This window comes from Hippocampus guttulatus, chromosome 8 (assembly GCF_054856545.1).
Source record: "Hippocampus guttulatus isolate MCC_2025c chromosome 8, RoL_Hgut_1.0, whole genome shotgun sequence".
Lineage (NCBI taxonomy): Eukaryota > Metazoa > Chordata > Actinopteri > Syngnathiformes > Syngnathidae > Hippocampus > Hippocampus guttulatus.
The window spans coordinates 9,876,262-9,896,227 of NC_141268.1; the positions used below are offsets into that span (position 1 = coordinate 9,876,262).

The following is a 19,966-nucleotide window of genomic DNA, read 5'->3' on the forward strand; positions in this document are numbered from 1 at the left end:
AGGTGCAGAAAATATTTGGAATCAGTACAAAAATAAAGTCATCTCGAAAACTTGACCCGCATCTCTGATTAAAAAAAAAAGTCGTACAAATTTGTTGAACGGTGTAATATTTGTTTTGGTGCAACTTTTATTTATTCATTATTATTTTTTAAACTTGTACTTGATGTCAAAAGTTTGAGAACAACTGAGTGCAAAAGTACTGGAACAATGATGAGCGCCTGAATTGCTAAGCTTAGCTCTCCTTTTGATCTTAGTAGGCTAAGCGGAATTCTTGCATGTCCAGAAAGGCAGTTTTCCTTTTTGGTTGTGACGCACGCAGGTAGAGAGTGAGGAAGAGGAGGAGGAGGAAGAGGTGGGACGAGAGAAAGGAAGGAGGGAGCGTAAGAAGTGATGAGCAGTATGTCTTCTCCTCCTTCCAACAACCACTCACAACCTGAAACCTCTCAGGAAGCGCGCACGCCCCTTCCAAAACCTCAGTAAATATCCAACCTCTGCGCGCAAAACTTGGCGCACAACATTCGCCGATGAACGCAGGCGGACGGCGCGGATGTTGCGCGTGAGACCGAGAGGAGCGGCGAGACACCCAAGTTGTCGTTCAATATCGCGCGCCGAGGAACGCCAACAACTTTAAGTCAACTTGTCACCCCGGCTGGCTGGAGCAGTTCGGATTGGCCGGACTCCGCCGCCGCCGCCAACCGCCTTTTCCCGTCCCTCCTCCTCCTTCTCCTCCTCTTCCTCCGCCGCCTCCACCTCCTCCTTCTTTATTCGCTTCGTGTATGCGCAAACAAGGAAGAGTTGAGTTGCGTTTGTGAACGGAAGGTGACATGCGGGTGCTCGGATGGACCGCGCTCGTCCTCTGCCAGTGGATCCTGCGTAAGGTGAGCTCCAAGAGTCGCCCATGTCGCTCGTGCGTAAATGCGCACCAAACGTGCGATGATCTTAAACGGGGGCGATGTGCTGGAACGTACGACATTATCATTGGGTTTGACATTCATCTAATATCTAATCAAACACTCGTAAACTGTGATATTGATTGGCGTTTTTCCCCTCGCTGTTTAAAATAACCCCCCAAACCATTTTAATACGTCCACCTTTTTATCGTCACAAGTTGTTTGGTTGCTCTTTCCCCAGTCTGCGTTTGTGTTTGAACTAAAATCCCGTTCGTTGTGTGCTGCTTATCTTAAGTATATGAAAGGTCTGCGAAACAAACAAACAAACAAAATTCTGAGTGACAGCACTGTAGATCGAAAAAAAAAGATGAGTGTGGAGTTTAGGACCAAAGCTGCTTGCTGCCTAATTGTGTCTTAATGATATTGAGATTTACAAGACACTGCACAGGTACACATTAAGTACAGTAAGTGTGATTGCTACGTCATGTATTGCATAAAAATAGCAAAAGATAAGCGTGTTTACAAGAACCGATCAACTTTGGACTTTAAAAAAATGTTTTTACACCATTGCAACAACATTTCCAGCCTTTTTAATGCTTTTTAAGGTCTAATTTCATTTGTATGTCAATGTCATGCCATGCATGTGTTTTTGTAATAATGTTTTGGAATTTTCCCAAAACATACGCAAGTTTCATGTCTGTCCTGTCCTGTTTGGGCACCCTGGATTCTGTGTATTGCACCTCCCCCCCTCTCCCTCCCCATGTATCTATTTATCTATTTGTGCTGGCAGCAACTTCCTTTCTTTTTTATCCCTCCTTCTGAAGTTGAACGTGCCGCTGGCTTGCTTTATTATCTCCGTATCACCACTGCTCAAGTGGAGTTTAGTTTGGCTCTGCTGCTGAATATGTGAGGTGTGTGTATGTGTGTGTGTGTGTTTATGGTTGGCTGGTGGTAGGGATGCCCCCATATCATGAATGGGCTCTTTTCTTGACTAGTTAAACTATAGAGACCTCGAGTAGTGTGTATATGTGATGGAAATGTATCACATGTTCTGAAAAGTGTTCTTTTTCCCTTTGTTACATCCTTCTCTCGCTCTTCCATTACGGATAATTTGATTTCTGACGCGCAAGAATTCAAAGCACTCACAAGTATCGACGAGTGCATCCCAATGCACGACGGCTGGCTTTGCTTTAAGAGAAGCGAGAAACTCTGAAGATGTTAAGTGTGAGCTCTGTGGTTCAAATTGAGTGCGCTGTCTGATGCCACATTATGACTTGATTGGCATTGGGATTTTTTATTTATGTATTGGGGAGGAAGGTCTGTTGACTTGTGCAGATTTGTGAATATTTAGTTATTGCATCTATATACTTGTTTACTCTTATGAATACATTTAGGGCATAACATTCATCACAACCTTGTGGAGCTGAGTTCCTGGCATGATATATGGTCACTTCGAACTTCGCCGGCCATGCAATAGCATCACTCATCGGGCTAGTGTATGTCGTTGAAATTTGGTAGCAATTGGACAAAATCTTAAAGACGAGTTTGTTTTTGAAAAAAGTGGTTAAAATAGACGCATGACACCAAAATGGGAGAACTCTTGTTCCATTTACAGCATGACTTCTTGAAGTTTTTCTGTCTTCTCATGATCAACCAAACTGACAGTCTTCCTGTTTGTTTTCAAATTTGGCTTCTTGAGACTTTTTTTGGTTGGTGGACTCATGATAGACGTGACAACCAAGTTTTGTGCTGCAAAATAATACTGATTTCAGAGGGTTAATTTTGAAATGATTGACGGGGGTTGTGAGCGACCTTGCCAAAATTTGTCATTATAGTAGTCCACACCCACTCACCAAAACTCAAATTCATCGCCATTTAGTGTTGCTCATCTGTCTCGTTCGTAATATGTACTTCAAATTTGGTAGCAATCTCAAGGAAAATGTTGCCTTTGAAAGATCTAAAAAAAAAAAAGGCAAAATGACCCTGTAGGGATCACGCACAACCAAGAATGCCAACGTTCTGCATCTTTGACAAAATTGCTAGGACAAAATACCCTTCGAAGGATGCTTCATTAATTTATATTTACCGAAATATCCAGTGTAACCCCAAATAGCAGACTTCTTGTGTCTTTTCGCGCATAGCTTCTTGAGACAGTTTTGCGGGTCTACTTATGAAATTCAAGTCTACCACATTTAAATGTTGCTAAATCAGACTGGCTTCAGGGGGCCAGTGAATTTTCATGCCCCGTTCACCCCGCTTTTGCTTTTTGATTGCGGTTGACAATATGATGAGTTCCGTCCTTAGGTGCTCCACTTTTTATTTTTATGCAAGGATTATGAAGTGAAAAGTTGAAATGAAAGGAACAAAAATGTGAGCATCAGCTCATTTGATTTGAGCATATTTCATGTTAATGGGGAAGTGTGATTTGAAATAAGAGCATGGTTCTGGAACAAATTGAACTTGTACCTCGGGACACCACCGTAATGTTGTAATGGACAAAAAAACAAGCCCCAAAACAATGCTGTCATTTTCATCCACCAGCGTGCATTTGTGTTGTATCTGGCGCCTTCTGTAAAATGCTGTGATCTCTTACTTGTATAGTTTCCGTGTATTTTGTCACATTCGGGCAACTTTGTGAAGAAGTTTTCATTGAGAGCATCCAGCATCTGACTCCACCGCTTTTCCCACCTTGTGCTTTTTGAAAGCGTATCTCCTCCAACAGCGCGACGCAAAGTGGCAAAGATTTGTGAAAAGCTTCTTTGCCTTTTTGGCGGTCCCGTTAGGAACAATAGCATTAGCCGCCATCTCAACCTGACAAAATCCTCTTACTTTATCCCCCCCGGCGTCCCTCCCTAATTCTTTTCTTCCTTCTTGTCCTTATAAAACAACTAGCAAGTGCATATGCCCATGGATGTATTATTACAACTAGCGAATGACTTTAATTTCATTCTGTGTCTATATGGTGGATATTAAAAAGTTTCCACATACCTGTTCAAGTGCGTTTTTTTTCTGATGATGCATATGAAAAAAAAATGAACCTAAAATAATTCATTTAAAAACTTGTCCCAGCATTAACCCTTTCATGCACCCTGTAACCTGATAACATGATAAGCTGTCCACTGTAGTAACCGCTGTCCCTGAAATGGTTAATGTGACCTAAAACCTCTACAACTCAAAAAAACCCCCCCACAATAAAAATAAAAACTAAACAAAAAAGAGAGGTAATGCGGTTGCAAAAGTGTGCAGACTCTCTCATGAGTGTGGGCGTGGCTGCATCCAGAATTAACCAAGTGCATTGTAAAGTGTCTCTGTTAAAATAAAGTTCAGATGTTCTAGCCGGCTTTTCCTGACATCTTTGTGGACACATCTTAGCACAAATCGTGGTCTGCCTATAGTCCTGAAAGGTATGTTTGGAACAAACACAACGCTGCTCATCACCAAAAGAAGACCAAACCCACATGAAGCGTGGTTATTTTCTTTAGCTGGGGCCTTAGTCAAGGTGGAAGGAACATTTCTAAATAACACCGTTACCACAAAATCTTCAGGTTTCTGCTAGAAAGTAAAATATGTCAGGAAAAGCCCATTAGAACAGTTGAACTTTATTTGGGTCAGTGGTATTTAAAATGGTGGCAGTGTGTGCTGCCTCCCTTTTTACATGAGTTCGAATTTGGGTGGTTCGATTTGAACACGGCCATTTCGGAGGGTGTGCACACTTGTGCAACCATGTGGTCGCTGTTTTTTGGGGGGGGGGGATTTTACAAGTTACAGGTCACATTATTGGGGAGAAAAGTTGAACAATGATTCATCTTGTTTTTTTAGCCACTGCATCAGATTCGGACTGACAGTTGTAAAATGGTGTCACAAACGTAAAAGAAGTTAAAAAAAAAACGTCATTCCACACGGTTTGGGTATTCACATAAAATGTAGGAGGTTGACATTTGGTGTCATATATTTTTACCCCCTCCTCTGCAAATGGGGGTCTTTCTGTCCGTCCGCGGATTCTGTCTCACGGCCCACTTTCCACCAAAGCGCTGTAATCTGTGTAAATGACAGTGTATGCTCATTCGGCACAGAGATTTGATATGTAATCTGCGGAATCATGATGGCAGAAGCAATCACATTTACCCACCGCTATCAGCCCAAATTGTGCCCACGCATCAAGAGTCTTTCCTTAAGCTTCAAAGGGGAGGAAAAAACCAAAAACGTTTAAATGGTTTATTTCAATTGTTTATGACATGGTTTGTTTCGTATTAAGCACCAAACCGCATTTAAAGTCAACAACAACATATACAAGCCATATGAAAAGCAAAACATTTGGTCATGTCAAAGTGAATCTTTTAGATGCCAGATACTTTCCTGTGTCAGAGAAAGGGCACGTTTTTCAATCACGATGGCACTTTGATCAAATTCAGTTTGAAAAATGTGAATTGAATTCATAATTTCCCCACATTTGGACCGTTCCACTTTTCCCCCCGCGTTTCACGTTGAGTCTCCCCGGCGTGGCATGTTTGACAATCCCGTTGCTTGCAACATGAACAATTTCACCTCAAGCTTTTGTTTCCATCAGCCTTAAGGAGACGGCAATTTAATTAAGCAGGGAAGATGACGTACCATTTATTATAATCAAATATAATGCTGCAATACAGATAGCGTCTGTCAGGTAATTAGACCTCGATGCCAGAAATATGATAGATGGTTATTTAATGAAAATAGGGATTTAATTAAAAAGATACAAAATGTGTATGCCACGCTTTCAGATTTTCCAGCGTCGAGGTTTCCATTTCTTCCTCTTAGTTGAGCGGTTTGAATCTCGACTTCCTTCCAGTTTTGATTCTACATTTGTTATCCATTGTGGATGTGCAGCAACCATTTGTAGAGTCGAATTGTAAAAATCACACATGAACAGTATATTTCAATACAAAGTGTATTTTGTTTTGTAAACATCGCCAACTTATTGCTAGCAGTCAGTGGAAAACCCCATTGGCGAGCTAGCAAAAATTAGCATTAAACATGACAAAGGATTTACCTTCAAATAACACATTTTTACATACGAATGCTGTAATAAAACATACAGAAAGGTAGCAGAGCAACACTTACAGGAATATATTCTTCTAAAAACGAGTTCTAAGTTTCATTATGACTTTCTACTTCTAGTCTTTTTAGCCTCATGTACGTGTGTATATCCGTGCATGCATGCACTGCCCCTAAGAGGCCATGGCGCACACTGCAGTAACAGCAAGTATTTATTTATTTATTTAGTTTCATAATCGCACCTTATCGAATATTTTATTAAAAAAATAAAACAACAAAAAAAACGGGCATTCTTCTGAGAAGTACAGTACATACAGCAGACTCTCTTCTCCGTTGTGTGAGTTTGTAAAGATGTCTCGTACCCACGGTGCGTTCAATGCGCTATGGTTTTCGATTCTGCTCCTCAGACTCCGTTACTACCAACCCTCGAGTAGTACCGAATGAAAGTTGCATTCGAGCGTGTGTTGCTTACTGTCTCTGTGTCCTTTCACTTCCATGTGGGCAGCACAGCCCTCTGCCCCTAGTTGCCAAGGAAACGGCATAGTGACATCATTCGTAAAATAATTCTCTTCGTTTTAAAAAAGTGACAGCTTCACACGCCTTGCAGAAGACGGCTTCCCCCCCCCCCCCCCTCTCCTATCTGTTGCAGCAAAAACATTATTATACTGTATAACCATGCCGCATTTAATTTAAATGGTTTACTATTTTTCACACACATTCAGGAGGCCACATTCATTCAATCGTCCTTGCTGAGCTCTTACCAAGCTTCCAGGGCTGTGAAGACCACATCAGCGCAATAACATCACTTTATTTCTCATTTCTTCAGCAATTGTGTGTCTTAAGTACAACCTGTCCATGAAGACTGACACACAAGAGGAGTGAATATGTGTTGTCACTTTTGGAGAAATAATGTCGAAGATATGAAATCATTTCTCAATGTCTATGATAGCATTCAGACTTGAAGTAAAGTAAAAAGCTTCAGCTGGCTATTATGAGAATTAGATGTTTTACTTCATTTCGTCATTCGTGAGTTTAATAATAAGAAGGATTACACAAAATCCAGGTTTAGCCAACACTTTACGCGATCAGGGTTTTTGGGGGTCGATCAGCGATCAGGAGGTTTGAAAGAACCGATACTCAGTCACTAATTCGATCAGAAAATGGAGCAAAGTATCTATCTAAACGACTTGTATATTAACTTACTTTACAGTTGACTCCAACCAGTAGGAATAGATATGTGGTTTTTATAAACTAAGTACCATCAACTTAACAAAAAATAACAATCGGTGAAAAGCATTATTTTGTTCAAATGAACCAAGTATCAACATCATAGACAACAGTTGTGAGCTGATATTTATCAATGCATGAACATGTACCCGCAATGTTTTTTTAATGCCCACATTTGCTCACATTGTAGAAAAAAAAACTTAGTATTGAGCTTAGGATCAACAATAAGTACAGTCCATAACTTTAATGTACCGGTACATAGGATTCACTACTACTGTATATCACCTGTATTTTACCTTTGTTCCAAAGAATGTTAAGTTTTAAGTAGACGGTTGACCGAAAGTGTTGACAGTACTTAGTTTCAGTAAGCTAAGTGCCCACCATTTTGAAAATCAATGGACATTTTTTTTTGTAGCTGGTGGTTGAAAATAGGTCAAGCCCTTATTTGGTTTTATGAAACCAAGTACAGACAAATTTCATGACAACTTTTGAAAATTGACCATAAATGTTTGCCCTGAAGGCGGCCCGGTAGTCCAGTGGTTAGCACGTCGGCTTCACAGTGCAGAGGTACCGGGTTCAATTCCAGCTCCGGCCTCCCTGTGTGGAGTTTGCATGTTCTCCCCGGGCCTGCGTGGGTTTTCTCCGGGTGCTCCGGTTTCCTCCCACATTCCAAAAACATGCATGGCAGGCTGATTGGATGCTCTAAAATTGTCCCTAGGTGTGAGTGTGGGCGTGAATGGTTGTTCGTCTCTGTGTGCCCTGCGATTGGCTGGCAACCGATTCAGGGTGTCCCCCGCCTACTGCCCGAAGACGGCTGGGATAGGCTCCAGCACCCCCCGCGACCCTAGTGAGGATCAAGCGGTTCGGAAAATGGATGGATGGATGGATGTTTGCCCTGAACTTGTTTTGATGAGGTATCGACCTATTAATTCGATTGAATCAAACTCGCCGTCGGATTGTGGCTTCCAGATGTAGGCCTACACTAAGACATCGGGCAGTCTGGGCAGGGCACACATATTGAGATGGGCAACCTTTCTCACTTTGTCCTTGAGGGACAATTTCCCACGCTACCTTTACTGAATGAAGTCAAGCAAACGTACGGGTTACCATTTCGCACTCAACGTTCATTCTATCAGTAATTCCATTTCAACATTCAACTCAAAATCTCTTCGCTTACAGCATAACAGTGCATAATCATTATCTAATAACGGGCCATAAGAATGTCAAACTTGAAGTAAAATAGATCATACTCACCAGAGAAGGTTATTATTTGTAGACACACTCCATCGTCTTTTGCTAGTAGCGGTGTTGATATGTAGAGTTGTGGTCACTGTGAAAGTGGCAAATAAATACAGTACTTTACCGCTAAGCCGGCCTGCTGGAAACATTCTCTGACCAAGTTTTCTTTTTCTTTTTTCCCTTTTTTTTTGAAAAATCTCCCTTGAAAATGAATTTCTAGTCAGGTTCCCCTCCCAACTTCATACATTGAATACCACACGAGTTGCTCTGAATCAATCAAAGGAAAGGTGCTGACCCACCCGCAGGGTTTCATGCAGGCCCTGAATCTGAAATCAGATTCTTAAAAACAAAACAAAACAAAACAAACAAACCAATTTATCGTTGTTTCAACAGTACTGGGCCTGCAGTCCTGCGTCTCAAGGCCTTGGGAAGTTTACGCCAATATAGCAACACATAGAAGCCGAAATCCGAATCCAGACAAAAAAGAAAACGATAACCCACAAACGACTTTAATTTAAGATGCGCTGCCAAGACACACGACATTGAATGAAGACAAAAGACCTTTGGAAGTAAATGCAAATAATATTGCACAAATGTATACGAAGTTTGAAATGCAGGTCAGTGATTTTGATCATATTTAGGCCTGCAGATAAGGCCTTGAAGGCCCTGACAAAACTCTCAGGACGTATGGTATGAGCATTGATGATTGTCTCACGACAGATTTTGGGAACCTTCTAATGTCTGTGCATCCATTTATTTATTTATTTATTTTTTACCATACTTGACTGATGTTAACTTTGATTTTAGTTTCATTTTCAATCGAGTTGTCATCCACTCATCCGGCCACTTCAATTTACTTCTTTGCGGGAAAAAAAGATGTGTAAATAGCGCAAGGTATGCAGCCAAAGAATAAACAGGATTTTGTCAAGAAAAAGAGTGGTTATGAAAAGCAGTTATATATATATATATATATATATATATATATATATTTTTCTCCCTGTTTAGTTTCAGACGTGCCTCCAGCTGTCTCAGTCATCTTGTTTTGCTGTGGATTGAGTTGCTTGTGAATTCCAGTTGGTGGGATTTCATACAAAAGCAAATAATGTTGGCGGAAGTTTATTTCTTTTTTGAATTTTTATATTGGAAAGGAAAATATGGAAATGTAGGGAGGCTGACAGTTTGAATACACCCACTCTCGCTCGTCTGGGGTTTCTATACAAATGAATGTAAAACGGTGCTGCGAATTACAGCACGGTGCACAATATAAAACCGTGCCTTGCAAGTGTTTTGCCAGCTGAATCACAATTTGTTCCTGCGTCTCTTATCAACAAGGAAACTCAAGCGTTCTCTCAAGCAGATATTATCGCATAACGACAGTCCTATGTCACTTATTTCAACAGGCAGACATTAATTACAAACCTTAACACTCATTTCTATTGTCCTCTGTGTCATAGCTTGGCCAACAAACAGCAACAACAGAATTTAGCAGGTGATGAGACAAAATAGAAGCACTGTATTATGTTCTTTTAATTAAAAACAAATTCTGCAGCACAGTTGACAATCAGAAATTTCTTATTTTTAAAACGTGCATTAAAAAAAATTTTTTTTCAACCAAGTCAAAAAATATTTAGGATTAAAGATGTAAGGCATAATTGAAAATAAAAATGCAACCCAAAACAATAATAAATACATGAATAAAACGAATATAAATGCATATAAAAATGTTCATTTAATATTTGAATATTTATATATGTGTGATTTAAACATGAACATGTGGTTTTATTGAATTTAAGGTTGAGGATAACCCATTCATGCACCCTGTAACCTGATACAGTGAAACTCCTCTACAACGAAATCATGTTTGCAGCAAGAAATTTTTCACAACGGGGTTTTTCACTGCAGCAAATTTGATCTCAGATGTAAACACACACACACACACACACTTGTGTACTCTTTATTTTTATTCCAATAGTGCATAAGTATGAGCATACACTTATTTGACACTTCATATAATCAGTATAGAAAGAAAAAAAAAGGGAAGAAATTGCAAAATTTACGATCACCATTCACTTTCACTGACATCAGTTTCTTGGATAATGTCTTTTATTTTGCTTCCTCTGTCTTTCATTTGATCACTTTTACCCTCTCTTCCAGCGTCAGAGCTCTTCTTGTCTTAGCTGCTTGACATCCAAAGGTCCGTTTTGTAGCCATTTTAGCAAGGCAACGTTCTTTCTGCATCTGAAACTAACAATAACAAATACTTCCTGGACTACTGTGCATGTGTACACCAGTGTGGTGGTGGTGCCGTTTCCGAATGAAGCAGTAGAGGTCGCTGTTGGATTAGACTTCATTGTAGTGAATCCCGTCGTGAGGCAAGAGCAGAGAAAAAGATTTCGTATAACGCAACCGTTTTTTTTTTCGTTATATGGGGGGGGGGGGCAGGAGAGTAGGAATGGTGTTAATGCACGAAGATTTTTTCACACTAAGGGTTATTTTCGCCCATGTAGGTTTCGTTGTTGAGGAGTTTCACTGTAACATGATAAGCCAGTCTTCCTCAACTGGCGGACCGCGATCCACGACCGGACCGCCGACCTCCTCTGTCCGGACCTCCTCTGTCCGGGCCCTCGGCAAATTGTATAAAATAAAAAATTATAAAGTGATTTTTACATTATACATTTTATATTTTTGGACTATAATCTGCGCATTACCGCGATTGCTTGTTAAAATTATCCATTGTATTCTTTGCGTGCACTAACAGATGTAATGCAGAGGACCGCAGCAGCGCGACTTTGTGTGTATAATGTTTGACTAACTGGAGACCCTGGCTGAGCAGGGCATGTCGGCGATAACGATGCGCTGATTGGCTCCTCTGAACTGAAGGTGTGCCCATACATAAGCGTCAGCATATACGATGCGCTGATTGGCTCCTCTGAACTTAAGGTGTGCCCATACATAAGCGTCAGCATATACGATGCGCTGATTGGCTCCTCTGAACTTAAGGTGTGCCCATACATAAGCGTCAGCACGCGTCTATCCCAATACACACGCATTCAAAATGGATCATTGTGTCAGGAAACAGACGCATGCGCAACGCCACAGTGTGTTCACAGCTTCAGCCCAGGAGAGCCGCACACAGACAATTAGACAAAACGAATCGCGGGAGGTTTCGATTGTGTGCAGTTCTGCTCCCGTCTACCCGGGGATCTTTGCAGCTGTTTAACAGCAGAACACCGCAACATGGTAAATGAACATCACAATGGTGTCCTCAAATAATATTTGCATGCCTCAGACATTGCATTCACCTATAGTGGAAGAACAGCACTGCACATTCCTGTGCTCCCTTGTGTCAGTATTTAAAATGGTTCTTAACTCCTCTTCTGATATATTTTTTAAGTGATTTCAGAGGGGATGTGAAAAGGGGAATTGTACAAATGAAAAGGATATTTTTGTTTTCATGTTTAGTATTTATTTTGGTAAAATTGGTATTTTGTTTTGTTTTTGTTAAATTAAGGGAAAAAAAGACAACTACTATTTAACAAAGTTAAAGTAAAAATGTCTTATTTCCCTAAAAGGGCTATTTCTATTATTAAGCAGGCACAACTTAACAAAATAAGAGTTCCTGTGCCTCAACACAATACCTCTCATTATTTGCTGTGTACTGGCAAAGTGAATAATTGTTATTTTCATGCACCCCATTATTGGTTGGTTGTGAGGAGTATTGATTTGTATAAGCTTGGCTTGACCATACTAAATGGGCATATAGCCCTGCTCCCCATGAACGCCGTGCATCGGACCGGACCTTGGTCTTCTTAAAAAAGAAAAAAGTGGACGTACAGCATTTCTAGTTGAGGACCACTGTGATAAGCTGTCCACTGTCGAAACCGCTGTCCCTGAAAATGTTAAGATGATGCCAAATTCTCAAAGGGGATATTTGACTGTATTTTGGCATGAGGTATTTTTACCATCTATGTCATATACTTCATCTTGTCGTATTATATAAAATCTTTCATTCCACTTTGGCCCCTCTCCTTCCCAACTGTGACTGAGTACAGTAACTGAATGCACGTAACATCGAGCAGAGAGCAATTTACTGTCTAGTAGCTCGAATATTTTACCAGCAGCACTCTGTGGATGTTTTTATGTTTGTTGGTGTTCTGCTTGTCTTTTAATGCTGCTCCTTAAATCTTTTGATTGCCCCTCGGGGACAAATAAGTGTTTTGAATTGAATTGAGTATCAGTGAACAGGCCTATTTTCACCACACTGGGTTATAAGGCATATTATCTTTGCAAAGCATATATGGAGAATAGTTTACTGACTTCTAATTGTGCCATATGTTTATTTGTTAGGACTACCGGTATAGGGAGGAGGCAGTCCAGAAAAAAAAAATGCTAGTCAATCTGGTGACCGGTGGTTGTGTTATTATTGTGTCTCATGCTAAATGTTATCTTGGTCGGCAGCTGTAAACAACTCAGTACACTCGCCATCATCCGACCTTTTGTTGTTGTTTTTTTTTCACATTCACAGCAGCTGTTGGAAGCATGCTGATTCTTCAACACGGAAGCAGGAAGTAGTTGAAGTTCCGGTACGACAAAAATATACATGCCTGCACACAAACTGAAATTGAGGATACAGTATATAATATAGTTTGGGTTTTTGGATTGGATTGGACTGGTTCAAAGAAAAACAATCCCAATACCGATCCAGTCATTTTGGAGTGTTAAATAATAATAATAATTTTAATAACCAGTGGATCAGCTCCGACTATCCCTTGTAAATATAGCTCACGTGAGGAAGTACTCTTTCAAATCTATTTTATGATCATCAAAAATGACAACTAAACGATTGCATCCTGCTGTTTTGACAATTTCTTCGCATCTTTCCATGGCTGTAGTTGTGCAAAATTGTACAGAGCTATGCATCAGATTCAATCAACACATTCTCTTAGTTCTGGTCGTGTGATTTAGTTAAAACCAATCACCCCAACAATAAAGTCAATAAGTGTTGTGTAGGTGCGTTTATTTTCAATTTTTAAATTCCTTCAAATAAATTGAAGACACTGGGGGAGCTCCAGACAAAGTGCCTCGGCCTCCAATTGGTACCCGCCCAACAAGGGCCTTGGCTGGTATTCCAATGCTTCCTCAAGGTCTGTTTTTTGTTTTTCCATCCGATCCTGAACTTCAGTGAGAATGCAAACTGAGAAAGAAACTGGGCTGCTCATCAGACCACGCGAGACAGCCTTCAGCCGGAAAAGCAGGCCTGCAGCTGTTGCTTGGGCCTCATGAGGTTGGCCCGGTTGGAGCCACTGTCCCAGCCGTCAATGGTGGGTGTCTGTAAAACTAGCTAGCTTTAGCGCTGCATGAGGGCATGGTAGAAACGAGCGGCTCAGAGGAAGTCAAGCAGCAGTGCAGTGAAGACTCATGAAAATTATTGATTAATGCACCATCCCTATTTATACTTTAAACTATTAAAAAAAAACTTTTGATCCTAAAACACGATTATCATGTCAATCTCAATGTCTCAATGCAGTATTATACAGTCATGTAGACACAAATGAAAAAGAAGAGTATTTCTACCTCTTGTAAAACTATAAGTGATCGAGCAAGATTACACCTCACATCACCTCAGGAAGTGAAGAATACTTTTGCTGTTTGCAAAGCCCAACCTCTTTTAAATGCATCTTCAGCCTGAACTTATTTGAATGTCGTGATGAGTCCTGAGCATATCCAATATCACCTCATATTTCCAGAGTCAAAATATTCTTTGATTGTGGCAACAACGTTCACATCGCTGGTTGCACTTTTGTGTGTGTGTGTGTGTGTGTGTGTGTGTGTGTGTGTATATATATATATATATATACATATATACACACACCTTGGCTGTATCAGTGGACAAACTTGATGATGTCAGTCAGTGGTGTCAGTCTGTTAGCTAATGGCTGCCTACCTATGGAAAAACGTTAGCATTGCGAAATGTCTCAAGACCAATCGTCACCAAACTTCATATGCACATTCTTCCTGCAAAACAAATTAAGAACAACTGGCACAATATTTTCAATTTTGTGGAGATGTTAATGCCTTTTCCTCATTGTAGCTCACATGTAATGTCAATAAAATCCAAAATATATATAATATCACTATAATATAACGCTTTTATATTTTCACAGGTTAAAGTGGAAACCCAATGGCATAAATTTAAAAATTGTTGTGCATATGAATTTTGGTTGCTATTGGTCACCATGTAGTCAGGCTGAGATGATAAACCGGCCACGGCCATAAAAAATGGGCATCATTAAGATGTGTTGAATGTCGTAATAAAACATGCATTAAATCACGAGTGAGTTTTTTGGAGAGTGGGAGGGGCTTATTCTAGTGGTGACATCATTTTTCCAAGTGTCAATGTTCATTGTCCCATTAACAAAAGACAGGAAGATTGAAACATGCCCGTGGAGCCTTTTCTGCAACATGCGGAAGAAGGTCTAATCTGTCCAAAATAGTCCCTATTCTTTATATTCCTTCAGCCGGACACACCCAAGAGATCATTACTGTCTGACCTATGTGACTATGTATAACTCTGCGGTATTAACTAGTTCCATCTAAATATGTGTGCCAGAGTACAGGTGGATCGGTCGATGCTGAGTTAGGAGGAAAGGTCTCAGTGACACAATGGCCTAGTTTGTCACCCATAAAATTATTTCTGCCATCAAGGCCTTACGTAACACTGGATACATCTGAACATGAGCATGGAAAGGGTATAAAAAGATCGCGTATGCACCCTTTGTAATTGAAACCCCCAATCTGCCCTCGGTCAGCATATAAAAGCATCCGTGCCTACTTTGTCAATGGACACGGAACCATTAGTGCAACGGCAGTAATATCGTATCTATATGTGTATGAGTGTGACTCACCTAAAAGTCTCACTGCAGAAAATTGCTGCCCGAGAATCGCCCAACTCCAAATTGCAAAGGCCCCGAGGAGGCTGCAAAAGAAATCAATTTGGAAATATTTCTGGTAATTGGTTTGCCGTAAGGACTCACAACGATAATGGAGCCACCACAGGGGAAAAAAAAGGACATTTTTCTCAAGCGAATGTGCAAATACACTCGGTAAAAATGAAGGCTTTATCGAATGGTCTTGATTATGCCTACGTCGGCCAAAGTGGGAGAGACAAAGTAGTGGATTGATGACAAACAAGTCACACTGAGGTATAAAGACTCGAGAGTGAATGCTCTGCTTTATCTGATAAAGGGACATCGATGTTGTGGTGTTGGTGCTTGGTTCCGACAGGGAAAAACATGCTGCATTGCACGGAGGGGTGGCAGTGAGGTGAGGTGAAGGGATGGTGGGGTGGGGGTGGGGAAGGGGAAGGGGGGGGGGCTACCATTGAAACACTCACAACAAAATATGATTGCTTAATTCATGAAAACAACTTTGGTGCGTCGGGGTTTTACAATGAATCATATAAAGAACACATTTTTAATTAAAAAAAATAAATACGTTGGTATGTATCATAGTATTTGTGTGTTGGCTGTGTGCCTTTGAGGGGCGTGGCATACCGACATAATTACCCATCTAGAGGGCAGTAACTTGCCTAACGATGGGTATGGGTCACTCGCTTGTATAGATAGATGAAAATTTGCAACTATATATTTGTTATTGTTTATATGGATTTGACAGCTTGAATCAGAATACACATACTATATAAAATATGCATTGGTCATTTCATTAACATGGTTTGGTTGAAAATATTTTACTATACGTTTCATTCTCTTTAGTTTTATATCTCATTGCAAGCAAGAGAATGAGAATGGAGGAATATTTTAACATGTACGACGGCATTTATTTCTAATATTATTGACGGAATATTTTGACAGTGTGCTTTGATAGTTTCTGTTTAATCATCTTAAATGCATTCAAAGCATTAAAATGGTCTCTTTCGACCAGGATTTTCATCTATTGCAGGTGGGTCTGAAATGTATTTCTCGTCGACTTCACTGTACTGTAAAAACCTCGAAAAAATGATTCGTTACAAAAAGCTGCGATATAGCTGGGACACGAACGATTAACCAAAATCTAGCAGTGGTTTGGAACATTGGGAATTAAATGGGAATGGACCAGAAAAATATGCACGTACTGTATCAAAACATGATCACATGTAGTCTCAGTGTCACAGTGCTGGTTTGTGTTGTCCTCTTTAGCATGACATCATAAATAAAGCAGCAGGGGGGGAATGGAACTGGGATAGGAGTGTGTGTGTGTGTGTGTGTGTGTGTGAAGTGGTCAGCCCTACTTCGGACGCCTCCGCTAGTGTTGCTCCACTTTTGAGGCGTCCCATGTCATCTTCTTTGTGATGTGTGTCGTGTGCTAATCCTTCCTTGTGTTTTGTGACACCCGAGCTGGAGGCCGAGTGCAGCTTTTGGAAGTAGATCACATCAGAGGGGACTCTTGGCTCTCGATGAATGGGCGCCATGTTTGTTTCATACATGCATGATGAAGTGCGGGGTGCGGCATGAGTCGGGAAGCCAGCAGTGGCGTGAAGTCCCGTTGGTCAGTGCGTTGCCGAGTCTGGCTTCTCCCTAGGAAGAGGCATGCTGCGTCTCATCTTTGTGCTAGTTCCTGGACTATTGCGCATTCTAATGTGTTGTGGGGGTCTTACTGATGGAATGTATGAAAAGTACACACAGTTATGTTTGAGTGCATGTCGACTGTGCAGTTTCGAGCCAAACTTAGGGAAGGGTCGTGTTGCTGTGTTTTTTTTGGGGGAGGGGGGTTGGTTTTTTGTTGTTGTTTTTTTTTAATGGCAAAGACCGGGAAAAAGTGTGATGCTCAACATGGAACCAGAAATGCAACTTACTGCAACAACAAGAAAGTGTCGGCAGGCTGCTGAGTCCAATTTCAGTGAAATATTTCATTGCCTAACATTTAGATGTACAAAGGAATTTTGCCCAGCAGACACCATGTCCTGCACACAATTCCTGAACGTTGACCCATGTGTTATTATGCAATCTATGATCCCGAAAATATTATATTATGATGTATGTTTTTTTTCATTATTAAGTTAAAACAATGAAAAGTTGCATACAATTATTTTACAAATATGTGTCACGTTTAAATCTAAATTGAATAATAATCATTCATAATCATTACAATAACATCAAGAGTACTGTATTACTCAAATAGATAAAAATTCAGCAACAAAAAAATATTTTTTTGATTTCCGCAGTACACTCAGAATTATCAATAATTATGAAACAACTATAATAATAATAATGATAATAAAATATTGAAATTTCACATAATTGATTACAGTATCTTGAAAAACATAATACTATATTCCCATTCATAATTATTCAAATCAGTAATTATGAAACGGCAATGTAAAATAATACAATAATATATTCGATGCAGTAATGATTGTCGGAAATTATGGACTTTATAAGGAGTTATAGGATCTTTCAATGACCTAACAGTGAGTAAAATACATTTCAAAAATACAATACAAATACCCCAAAAAGTCTCTGTCTATCATCTTGAGGGTGAATAAAGTCAAGAAATAAAATGAAAAGTAAAATAAAACATTTTAATTTCTGCCCATCGATGTTTATAATCACAGCAATATCAGCCAGTTTAAATACTTGTCATTTAATATAAATATCGTACATGAATATGTAATCAGCCTCTAAACGATGTGTTGAAAGCCAGACTTCATTCATCCATCCATAATCTGAACTGTTTTATCCTCCCTAGCGTCGCGGGCGCGCTGTAGCCTTGCCCAGCCGTCTTTGGCCAGTAGGCGGAGGACACCCTGAACTGGTTCTCGGCCAATCACAGGGCACACAGAGACAAACAACCTTTCATACTCCCAATCACACTTGAGGACAACGGAGGTCACTTGTCCTTATTTTGCCGATTTCTTCATTACCTTTTACCTTTGCAATTATTTATTTTGCATTCTCATCAATAATAATCATGACATGTGCTTCGTTGATATAGTATTAATATGAACTGCGGCTCGGTGGGCGGGGGAGCCTTGGGCTTCCTCGGCACAACGTCGTATGATTAATAATCACCAACCTGCAGGAAATATATAGAAGAGGATTTTGTGCACGTAATGAAATATTCAAGCACAATCTGAGTCACGAAATATCATAACTCACCGGTACGGGAAGCTGAGAGAATGCTCAGGGTCAGCGCAGCATAAGACCCCCACCGTAGATGCCACTCTTGAGGAAGGATGAGGCTTTTTATTTATTTGATTTGGATTTTTTTTTTTGTCTTCATCATTTTTCATATTCTCAGCATGACCTGTACAGCATTAATTCAGACACGGTGATGGATTTATTGGATGAGAAGAATAAGAAGAAACGCTTTGCTTGGATGCTGACATTCTATCTAAGCCTCCGTATGGGCACACACGCTATATTCAGAAATAACAAGGTGCTGTGGAAATCTTTGAACATGTGATCTTGCCGTGGATTTGTGGTGCTGTTTATTTATTTATTTAAATAAAGATCACATTCAGTCTTGTTTTGGATCTATGGGGGATTTTATATACTACGTGAGATTAAAGCTGTTATTTGTTTTTTGGAGGGTTTTGTTTGTTTTATTTGTTTCTTCAAAGAAAATCATTCGAGGTTTGGTGAGAATTTTGTGCTGATCTGGATAACGGTAATGATATGACCGATTTCCATAAAGTTGTGTGGGGTGGTTTTAATGTGAATCTTGAAATAGGTGCTGAATTAACCGATTTTCTTGAACTTCCGTGACATACGTTTGGATAAAAGTGTCAGTTTGATCCATTTCCATCAAATTTATCTGGGGCAGTTTTAGTATTGATTGAGATTTTAACATTTGGCCTGAGCTTCGGGCTGCACTTTTGGTGGACCGATTACCGATCAAGTGAAAGTGGGAAAACTTGTAAATTGAGGCACTTGTAATTGTATACGATTAAAAAGGCAATTTTCAATAGGCCCCATTAAATAATAGTGAAAGGTCAATCAACAGCAATACAAAGGAATAAAAATAAAAATAAAGTGTTTTTATTCGGCCCAGTCACAAGTCTGCGAGTGGCGCTCCTCTTCCTCTGCTTTATTGATGCTTTCCTGGAAGCCGATTGGCAAGCGGTGGAGAATTTTGACGAACGTTGGAGCACTCGGCATGAATGTCGTCCTGCCTGCACTTTCCTCTCGTTCGTCTTTCATCTCCCACCTTTTGTCTTCACCCGCCACCTGCCCTGACAAGACCAACACAATCCAGCCTCTATCTCTCGACCCACACCTTTCGAAGCCTCTCTCACACTCGCAGCCTCCTGAATTCAGTTTCTTCTAGCACAGTGTGTATAAGTGCATGTGCACTGGGCCAATGGAAGAGGAAGAGTTCATCCTGTCAGCAACGGTGTGCAGTGCTAGCATTTCACATTCTCTTTTTGAACATTTTCTTTATTAACCATCTATCGTCTACCTTCTTTCTCTGTAGTGCCTACAGTTTTGTTTTTTGGGGTGAAGGGTGTGTGTGTGTGTGTGTGTGTGTGTGTGTGTGTGTGGGTGTGTGGTGAGGGTGGGGCGGGGGGGTCACCAGCATAA

General features: G+C 40.3%; 1 protein-coding gene across 1 annotated transcript in view; it reads left to right on the plus strand.

The window, feature by feature from the left end:
- The first annotated feature begins 448 nt into the window (after positions 1-448).
- nxph4 (neurexophilin 4) overlaps positions 449-19,966 on the plus strand; it is a 57,869-nt gene continuing 38,351 nt past the window's right edge. The window contains exon 1 of the mRNA XM_086118887.1: positions 449-878. Within this exon, the coding sequence (XP_085975013.1) occupies positions 825-878 (54 nt within the window). The 5' untranslated portion in view covers positions 449-824. The remainder of the gene's footprint in view (positions 879-19,966) is intronic.